The sequence below is a fragment of the Polypterus senegalus genome, chromosome 17 (assembly GCF_016835505.1).
Source record: "Polypterus senegalus isolate Bchr_013 chromosome 17, ASM1683550v1, whole genome shotgun sequence".
In the NCBI taxonomy this organism is placed as follows: Eukaryota; Metazoa; Chordata; class Cladistia; order Polypteriformes; family Polypteridae; genus Polypterus; species Polypterus senegalus.
The window spans coordinates 3,892,951-3,902,897 of record NC_053170.1 but is presented as its reverse complement, the minus strand read 5'-3'; the positions used below and the strand labels follow the sequence as shown (position 1 = coordinate 3,902,897).

Genomic DNA, 9,947 nt, shown 5'->3' with positions numbered 1-9,947 from the left:
TTATTGCTGCTAAGGTTGGCCCAACCAGTTATTAGGTTCAGGGGGCAATTACTTTTTCACACAGGGCCATGTAGGTTTGGATTTTTTTTCCTAAATAATAAAACCCATCATTTAAAAACTGCATTTTGTGTTTACTTGTGTTATATTTGACTAATGGTTAAATGTGTTTGATGATCAGAAACATTTTATGTGACAAACATGAAAAAGAATAAGAAATCAGGAAGGGGGCAAATAGTTTTTCACACCACTGTAGATAGGTAGATAGATAGATAGATAGATAGATAGATATTTTATTAATCCCAAGGGGAAATTCATTTGAAATTGTAGAGCGGAGGGCTAAATCCAAGAATAATGGGGTCTTTGTCCCAAACATTATGGAGGGCACTTTATATACCTTGTAACACATATGCATCGGGCCCTGCGTTGGGTGGCGCCCTGCCTGGGGATTTATTCCTGCCTTGTGCCCTGTTTTAGCTGGGACTGGCTCCAGCAGACCCCCCATGACCCTGTGTTAGGATACAGTGGATTGGAAAATGACTGACTGACTGACTGACATATGCATTAGTGGACTCACCTTCCAGGCTTGGCTGAGGTATGTTATACCACCCCGAAGCGAGAGGGGGCACTGTCACTAACCTTGTTACCTGTTTCAGTCTCCTCAGCTCTGAGAAGATGCCCAGTGAGGGCAACTGACTCCGCCCCTTCCAGCAACCAACTCCGCCCCTTCTGGGTCAGGTCCTATAAAACCAGGCGTCATTCACCACAAGTCAAGCCAACCTGGAGAACGGAGCTCCGCCAGAAGCCAACACCTGCTCAGCCAAGCAAGGCTGTTAAAAAGTCAAAACTCCATTTGATGTTTTGTTGGAAGACTAGGGGGCTTCGCTCGCCAACCCCTGTGTTTGTTTTTCCAGATACACACTTTTAAGATTTTTTTCTTCTTTGAATTGTTGCCATTTCATTAGTTTCACTTTTATTTCAGAACTTCTGTAAAAACAATATTTGGAGTTCCAATGTGCTGAATCTTTTTAATGAGGACAGTGAGAGACGTGTGTTTAATGACTTTGTACCCTAATTCAGGACAGGTTTCTCTGTTTGAAATTTCAGCACAGACAAAACGATCTTCATCATCAGCAGTTCATCATTTTTTTGCAAAGTAACCAATAAATGCATGTGAGGTGAACTCCGTTTTTGAAATTCTCTTGACTTAAACTGGGCGGCACGGTGGCGCAGTGGGTAGAACTGCTGCCTCGCAGTTAGGTGACCTGGGTTTGCTTCCCGGGTTCTCCGTGCGTGGAGTTTGCATGTTCTCCCCGTGTCCGTGTAGGTTTCCTCCCACAGTCCAAAGACAAGCAGGTTAGGTGCACTGGTGATTCTAAATTGTCCCTAGTCTGTGTGTGTGTGCCCTGTGTTGGGCTGGCACCCTGCCCGGGGTTTGTTTCCTGCCCTGTATGTTGGGATTGGCTCCAGCAGACCCCCCCGAGACCCTATAGTTAGGATATAGCAGGTTGGATACTGGATGGATGACTTAAAATTCAAAGCCTTACAATATTTCCATACGTCTGACATATCACCTGTGTCCATATATTCGATCTCTATTCGTTATTTCTCTGAGTTCTAATTTCTGTTTCTTTGCGGAGAAAAGCCAAGCAAAATGACCCCTTTTATTGGCGAACTAAAAAGATTACAATATGCAAGCTTTCGAGGCAACTCAGGCCCCTTCTTCAGGCGAGATGTAAAACGCTAATGCGATCTTTACTTTCTCTGCTTTGACCCTGTCGTTGTGTTCTGCTTTCATATTCTGTCTCTCGCTCTGCGTGCGTTTCTACGAGTCTTTTGAGTTCCACTTTTCATTTTCTCTAACCTGCTCTGCCTGTGTTTGGCCCCCTCGTTTCTTAACCTCTCCATGACGTTTTACTTTGTTTTCTGCTCTTTGTCTTTTATTTCTGACCTCGCTTTATCCTGCTTTTGTTTCAATGACACCTGGTCCGCGGTGATTATTTCCCCTCTGTCGAGTAATAATTTCCGTTTGTTTGCGTTCCTGCGATCTTTACTTTCTAATTTTCCTACTTTCATTTTCTTTAACTTTCTCCACATTTGCGTATGGCGCCAACGTTTTTATTTTTTTGAGCTTTTCGAATTCCACTGCCTTCCTAATCTCCAGCCTGCTCTGCGTGTGTTTAGCGCCTGCGTTTGTGAACGTCTTTGTGAAGTTCTACTCTGTCTTGTAATTCTGAGCCCGATTGGACCTGCTTTTGTTTCAATTCCACTTGATCCAGGCTGATACTTCATTTTCTTTATGTTCTGAATTTGCACTGAGATTATTCTTTTTCATTTTTGTCTCTCCAATCCTTTTGAGTCTCTTTTCTCTGCTTAGTCGTCGATGTTTCATTTATAGCGTACTGTCCTTATATACGCTTTATATGCGCGGAGAGCCCTGGATCTGCGTCTGCTCAAAGTCTTTACACGACTGGTGTGCTCCTCCCTGTGCTCTTATTTATTTGTAAGTATGGCGCGTCTCGCAAGAATCTCATGTTCTACGTCATCGTGAGACGGTCCCGAGTCAATCTCTTTCATCTCGGTTTCATCTCGCGGGTCTTTTAAGTGTCTTCCGTGCTCTTAACGTAAGAAATATCGTCTCGTCGCCCTACTGTTTCTCTCCAGGATTTGTTTTTCTAACAGAGAGAAATAACTGGATAGTACTGGTGAGCGTCGTTGGGCTGAATGGCCTATTCTTGACTCGATTGTTCTAATAGAGAGGAGGCTACTGCGTGTATTTTCCATTTTGTGGTGCCATCGTGCATTCATTTTACATTTTGCTGAAGGAATTAAACAGAACTACCCAGATGGTGTCCCAGCATTTCATCCTTGAACCCGCGTTTCACTACCATTTGACCACAACCTATGATATGCCAACTGCCTCTCATATCTCGTTGTTATATAGCACATTTCATATTTTGATTTTTTTTTTTCTGATTTGATATATTTTATTAATCGCCAAGGAGAAATTGTCTTTTTGCATGATCTTTGGGGGTCACAGCATGGGGTCAGCCATTGTAGGGCACCCTAAAACACTTTTCACGTAAAGGGCCCAACAGAGTAGGATCCCTTCTAGCAGTGATGAGATCTGAACTGGCACAGAATTCTAGATACCCATGCAGACCCCCAGCCACAGGGCAACTTTCTGCCCATCTATTACATAGCACCTCCCATATCTTTCTGCACTCCTGCCAGAGTGACGCCACAGGGGGACCATATTTGGTCCCCAGACAAACCGTCCACATTAGATATCCCTAACATGTTCCTTAAACAGCTGGGATTGGATAATAACAGCAGATTTGTGAAATCCCAATGGCCTCCTGATGTCAGAAGGACTCCGGCTGTAGACAACGACACAGGCCACTCACTATGGAGGTCGGCTTTGTCCACATATTATGAACCTTTCAAAGAGCCTGGAGAAGAACCCTTCCCAGTATGAAATAGTTCTTTGTCAATCGATGGCTCCACTCAGCGAAATGCTGGGCCACCTTAATGGTTTCTGATGCCAATGTATGTTTCTGTTTCACTATTAAAACAGAGGCCCCCAGTGCCACAACTTTGCCCAGGGGCCTATGATGCTAGTTATGAACTGCTACTTTTAAAGAGTGATATAGCGCCTTTCATGTCTATCAGTCTGCCCCTCTTAAAATGACACTTTCAACCGCTTTTACCTCTCCAGTAAATTTTAATGACACACGTGGGCACAGATGATAGGCGTACACGCAGGATTCATTGGCCTTTACCTGGCAAGTCACCCGAGATGTCCCTTCTAATGTCAGTCCCACGCTGAATTTATTTAGCGCTCATGTCGTTATGTATTTATGAACGATGAGGTTTGTTTTGCGTGCATGAATGGAAAGGCTGGAAAGGTGTCTCATTCCAAAAACACTCACTATATGCAAAAGATGGCGATGTATAAAAAGGAAGATCCATGCAGGAGTCCAACCATCAAACTCATCGCATTCAACAAGCAAGAAAAATCAAAGCATCAGCAGGCAAAAATGGCACCAGGTACAGTCGGAGAAGGGGATCTGTGTGATTAAGTTTTACTTCTTTTGTTTTATGTTTGGGGAGAAGTACGATAATGAAGGAAGAAGTGTGGGACTGGTAAAGGTAGGGCATCTAACGAGGACCCCCAAAGTGGGACTGACTGCCGGGGTTGATCTGCTCAAAATGACATGAGAGAGAGAGAGAGAGAGAGAGAAAGAGAAAGAGACAAAGAAAGAGAAAGAAAGAAAGAAAGAGCGAGAGAGCGGAGAGAAAAAGAGAAAGAAAGAAAGAAAGAAAGAAACAAACAAACAAAGAAATAGCGAGAGAGCGGAGTGAAAGAGAGAACAAAAGAGAGAGTGGAGAGAAAGAAAGAAAGAAAGAAAGAAAGAGAGCTGCTCCTTGACTGCATTTACGTTTATTCAGTTTATTATTTAACTCCGTGTTTCTCAGCTTTTATGTATTTGCGACCCGAGTTTTCATAACAGTTTTATGCCCCCTAACGTTCTTTGAAACCCTAATAAAATGTAATCCTATATTTTTTGCTGCCGATATACCGCTACAAGTTCTATTATACAGTAACTTTTATCGACATTTATCTAACTCTATATTTATCTTTCTAGTATCAGAATGTAGTTTAAGTTAATTTTTTTTTGGTTTCAATAGATGTATTTTTCATATTTTTTATTCTTGTTTTCTTATTTTTTCAAATCTTCGCGCCCCCTTTCTTGTTACTTCGCTCCACAGGTTAAGAACCGCCGATTTCATTCTTAAGCCTTACTGATGTTTTTAAAGAAACAATCTGGACTCCCCCGTGTGGTGGAGCACCGACATTACAATTCAGTTTCATAGACACAGAAAACTCTTCTGCAGTTTCATTGCGAAGTCCCCATTCACGGAGACGCGCCGCTGAGCCTCACGTCCGAACGCGAACCTCTCACTAACTCGGTGCTTTTGTGTTTTTTTGTGGTTTTTTTTCAGGTTTTCGGTTGTTCCCGCTTCTACTCACGCTGGTTTTAACCTCATTGGAGCACACGGGAGCCTATCCGACGATTCCGCTCTCCAGCTTCTTCACAAACGCCGTGCTCAGAGCCCAGCACCTGCACCAGCTCGCCGCTGACATTTACCGGGACTTCGTATGTGCACGTCTTTGCTTCTTTCTTTCGTTTTTGTGTTATGTGAGGCACGGTGGCGTAGAGTCTAGCTCTACTGCCTGACTGCTGAATGGTACTGGGTTCAAATGGCAGGTCTGATCACTGTTGGCAGCTGGTCCTTCCTCCCACCATTCTTCCTTACCATTTACCAGTCTGGCTTTCCTTTTTTTGTTCCCGGTGGAGCTCAGGCACGTGATTTGCTCAGGGTCAGAGTGTCAGGTGTTTGAAGTTTAAAGCTTTAACTGGCACACTTTAAACACGTAGGGCAGACTGAGCCGGGCAGTACAAGTTGGCCCAAACTGTTTAAAATGGCAGGTTTCTCTTCTGGCACTACAGCTCTTTGTAGATTCGCCTTCATTCTGTGGAGGGATCTTTGCATATGAAGTTGGCTCTCAAACGTTTCTTAAACATGAGGACAGCAGTAGGTACCTAGCAGGGCACAACACATCTGGGAAGCCTAAATTTTGCAGCAGGACTCCCATTTGAAATCGGAAAGCGACCGAGAATTCACAAATCGTCATGTTTATAGCTTTAAATGGAACCCGTTGTGGCTCTAAATAAATATGAACCTTTGTATCTATGGTTCTTTGGGGAGCCAAACAGGTTTTCCCCCTATGGTGTCACTCAGAAGGTTAACTTTGGCCCCTTTATTTTGGGATTTTTCTAGAAACTGATGGACTGGCACCCCACTTGAGCCCAGTCCCTCTGGGATTGTCACCTATTTTTTGGAGTAAATGACAGGGGGAAAAAATAGATGGCTTGACCATCCATCCATCATCCAACCCGCTATATCCTAACTACAGGGTCACGGGGGTCTGCTGGAGCCAATCCCAGCCAAAATAAGGCGCGAGGCAGGAAACAAAACATGGGCAGGGTGCCAGCCCATCGCAGAGCACACACCAAGCACAATTTCAGATCGCCAATGCACCTAACCTGCATGTCTTTGGACTGTGGGAGTAAACCCACACAGACACGGGGAGAACATGCAAACTCCACTCAGGGAGGACCTGGGAAGCGAACCCAGACGGGTCTCCAAACTGCGAGGCAGCAGCGCTACCCACTGTGCCACCATGCTGCCATGGCTTGACCAGCCACTTTTTAAAATATTTAATAATGACTTTCAGATGCAAACAATGTTTCACGCAAATGTTAGGAATTAATCAGTCACACAATGAACCACAGAACAGAACAGAACAGGACGCCAAGCACATGGGGCACTTTAGTGATATATTTTTGTATAAGGTAGGTGGATAGAAACCAAGCCCAGATTAAGACCCCCACAGACCCCCTGGGTGTTCCTTAGCAAAGAGTTGATCAAACTTGTAACAATGAGGCACACAGACCCAAAGTCGCTTAATGCAGAGTGGGATTTCCTAATCTTGACTTCGGTGGGGAAAACAAGCAGGAGTGGAGGGTCCCCCTTTGGCCATTTTGGTTCCATGGAGATTCGACCGATTGTCTTAGCGAGCAGAGGGAGTCCACTTTGGATATTTCGGAGATTAGATTATTTCATCAAGTGGGGTGGTGTGTTAGGTGACATAGACCCCTTGCCATCACAGGGCCCTGGCCGCGCTCCCAAAATGCCCAGATGGTAGATGTGCCCCGATAGGTCCATTCTCCTCAAAATGGTTTTTAGGACAATTTGTGCCCATGTATGATATAGTGCCTTTTAAATCAGTCTGCCTACAATTGAGCATTTTATAGTTGTGTTACGTTTTATAGAATGTATCAGAACATGTGTTCAATATCGTACTACAGAAATGAGTCCCACTGCTACCAGCGCTCTATGAGGAGTCATTCTGACCCCCAGAACGCTGGTCACTTTGGAAGGAACAAACTTCTATCGCCATTTTCCATTGGTGGACACCTGAGGCTGGACCTGCTCTTTCCAAATGTAAACCTGTGGTGCATCCGGGCAGGTCCGACCACATCTTGATTTTCATTGACAGCAGCAGCTCTCTTATCATCCAAACCAGACGTTCTTGTGTGGCAGGGATGTGCTGTGTTGTAATATTTCTATTTTTCTTTAGCTTCTGTAAAAGTTTTCAAATTTCCCATTGAAGGACATATAAAAGTATTCTCTGTCTATCTATCTATCTATCTATCTATCTATCTACTTTGTAGGAACGCACCTACGTCCCAGACGAGCAACGCCATTCCAGCAAAAACTCCCCCTCGGCTTTTTGCTACTCAGAGACAATCCCAGCACCTACAGGCAAAGATGAAGCTCAGCAGAGATCTGTGAGTAGATTTGTTTATTGTTAACATAGGCTTAAAAAACAAAAAAGACTCATTTAAATTTAAATTATATATTATATATATATATACATATATATATATATATATATATATATATATACATATATATATACACACATATATATATACACACATATATATATATATATATATATATATATATATATATATATATATATATATGTACATACACACACACACATATATACACATACACACATATATATACATACATACATATATATATATATATATATATATATATATATATATATATATATGTATATATGTATTTGCTGTGGGTTAGTTTTGTTTCCTGCCTTGCACCCTGTGTTGGCCGGGATTGGCTCCAGCAGACCCCCGTGACCCTGTAGTTTGGATATAGCGGGTTGGATAATGGATGGATGGATTTCTGGTTTATTTTCTGTCCTTCAGTTCCAATTCTCGTCTCCCATTCCCAGTTTGACTCTTTGGTTTTATTCCTGTTTCATCTTCTGAATTGGGCAGAACCACAGTGGGCGCCACCAGAAAGCTGCCAATAGGCACACCATTAAGTCCCCGTTTCAGTTTCTCCCATACGGTTATGAAGCGTTACTGTGCAGCTCTGCCCCCGCGGGTTTCCCCGAATGCAGTCACATGTTTTAAAATGGTCCCCCTTTGCATGCCGAGCATTTTGTAGCTCTGTAGAAGCATTAGGGTCAAGTGTCCCTGTCATTGTCCCCCTTCTGTACTTCCCAGGATGTGGAGCTCCTTCGGTTCTCTTTGGCTCTCATCCAGTCTTGGATCGGCCCCCTGGGCTCTCTGAGCCGCGTCTTCACCAACAGTCTCGTCTTCAGCACCTCCGATCGACTATTTGAGAAGCTGAAGGACCTCGAGGAAGGCATCATGGTCCTCTTAAAGGTGAGGAACACAACAGAGGAGGACGAGGAAGAGGAGGAGGTGTATTCTGTTAAACGCAACTCATTGTCGGCATTTAGTTGGTCGATCCCAGGTTCAGGCTGGTTGAGTGAAGGTCTGAACACCATTGAAAGTCCTGGTCCTGTAAGTGGGCCCTTCACTCGATGGCGAGGTTCCTCAAGGGGCCAATGCTTGATAAAGAAGCATTTCATTCTGAGATGGGGTCTCTGCATCCAAAGTTGATTTGAATAAGTTGCTAGGGGGAACAACAGAAACCTGTCATGTCTAGCAGGATATCAAGAAAGCCAAAACCGAGGTAGAGATGTCCTTGGAAATTTAGGAACAATTTGGGATTTCACAAATCTGTTATTGTCCATTCATGGCTAATTATAGAAGTGGTTTCAGATTGGAATTAATAAAAGGTTCTTTCTTGAACATTTATGTAGATGGTGATTGTGGGAACCCAATTGTTAGGGTTAGGGTGCAGATTCAACCATTCTCTATTGTTTTGGCTTCTTTTTTAAAATGGTCTCTTTACAAAAACTCAAGGTGTTTTCAAACAACACCCAAGAAAATAATTGGACGGAATGAAAGATCATTGGGAAGGGTTTCCTGCGTCAGGGTGAGGGAGGTGCGCTATATAAAGTTCTGTCTATTTATATGTCTGTTTGATCGGATTTTCTTTCTCCCCATAAACCAAGGAACTCGAAGACGCGGGTTTCAGAGGCTCCCCTTTGCTCCGACTCACCTACGACAAATTTGACGTCAACCTCCGGAGCGACGATTCTTTGATGAAAAATTATGGGCTGCTGGCTTGTTTCAAGAAAGACATGCACAAAGTGGAGACGTACCTGAAGCTCATGAAGTGCCGGCGCTTTGTCGAGAGTAACTGCACGCTGTAGGAGGAGATGCGCGCGCACGTCTGGTCGCCGTTATTCTTATTTTTTGGGCAAGAAAGACACGAGTGACGAGAATGATATTTACTTTCATGTTAATGTACCTTTTACAATAGAATATGTTTGTTTGGTTTTTTTAAATATGTATATATGTCATAGTGTTTAAGAATGGTGGAAGTAAAATGCACCGTTTGAATTATTCATGAACACAAAGTGCTGTGCTCAAAGACGCAAATATTTCATTTACTGTTTTCAATAAAGCATATGTTATAAACTCCACTGCGGTCCCTCATTCATTATGCTAACCCAAAGTCGTGACGTTTTTTAAGCACGTTTACACTTTAACGTGCCATTGTAGAAGCCTGGATTTGTCAATGCTTCCTTCATGTGGTACCCCATTGCTTGACAAAAGGACCCCTTCATTCTGAGGGGCGTCTTCGAAGATGACGTTGGGTCTTTGGAAAAAAGGTTTGTAATTTGTGATAAAGTTCTGATAAAAGGTTCCTCACACCATCGCCCTCTGCTTCCTGTGTCTGAGCCAACTGTGCACCCTTCTACACCCCACTCCCTCAGCTACCACTTCTTTTAGTTTGATGCCCAACCTCTCGTGTGGCACCTTATCAAATGTTATATTCCGTGCACAGCAACATGAGATATCCAGGATTGTTTCACCCTTCGCACCATTTCTCAGCTCACAGGTACTCGCGCGGTGTGCTAA

At 43.5% G+C, this 9,947-nt stretch overlaps 1 protein-coding gene across 1 annotated transcript; it reads left to right on the top strand.

Moving 5' to 3' along the window:
• The first annotated feature begins 3,941 nt into the window (after positions 1 to 3,941).
• Positions 3,942 to 9,235, top strand: LOC120518007 (somatotropin-1-like). Its single transcript, XM_039740554.1, has 4 exons — positions 3,942 to 4,047; positions 5,005 to 5,159; positions 8,175 to 8,336; positions 9,035 to 9,235. Exons 1-4 carry the CDS (start codon positions 3,942 to 3,944, stop codon positions 9,233 to 9,235), a joined length of 624 nt encoding a protein of 207 aa, XP_039596488.1.
• The last annotated feature ends 712 nt before the right edge of the window (positions 9,236 to 9,947 follow it).

What these genes read in the sequence shown, in the direction of transcription:
- LOC120518007 (XM_039740554.1), top strand. Translation starts at nt 3,942, where the DNA reads ATGGCGATGTATAAAAAGGAAGATCCATGCAGGAGTCCAACCATCAAA. An exon ending in GCAGGCAAAAATGGCACCAG is followed by an intron (nt 4,048 to 5,004) that starts GTACAGTCGGAG and finishes GTTTTTTTTCAG; the next exon opens with GTTTTCGGTTGTTCCCGCTT. An exon ending in GCATCATGGTCCTCTTAAAG is followed by an intron (nt 8,337 to 9,034) that starts GTGAGGAACACA and finishes CCATAAACCAAG; the next exon opens with GAACTCGAAGACGCGGGTTT.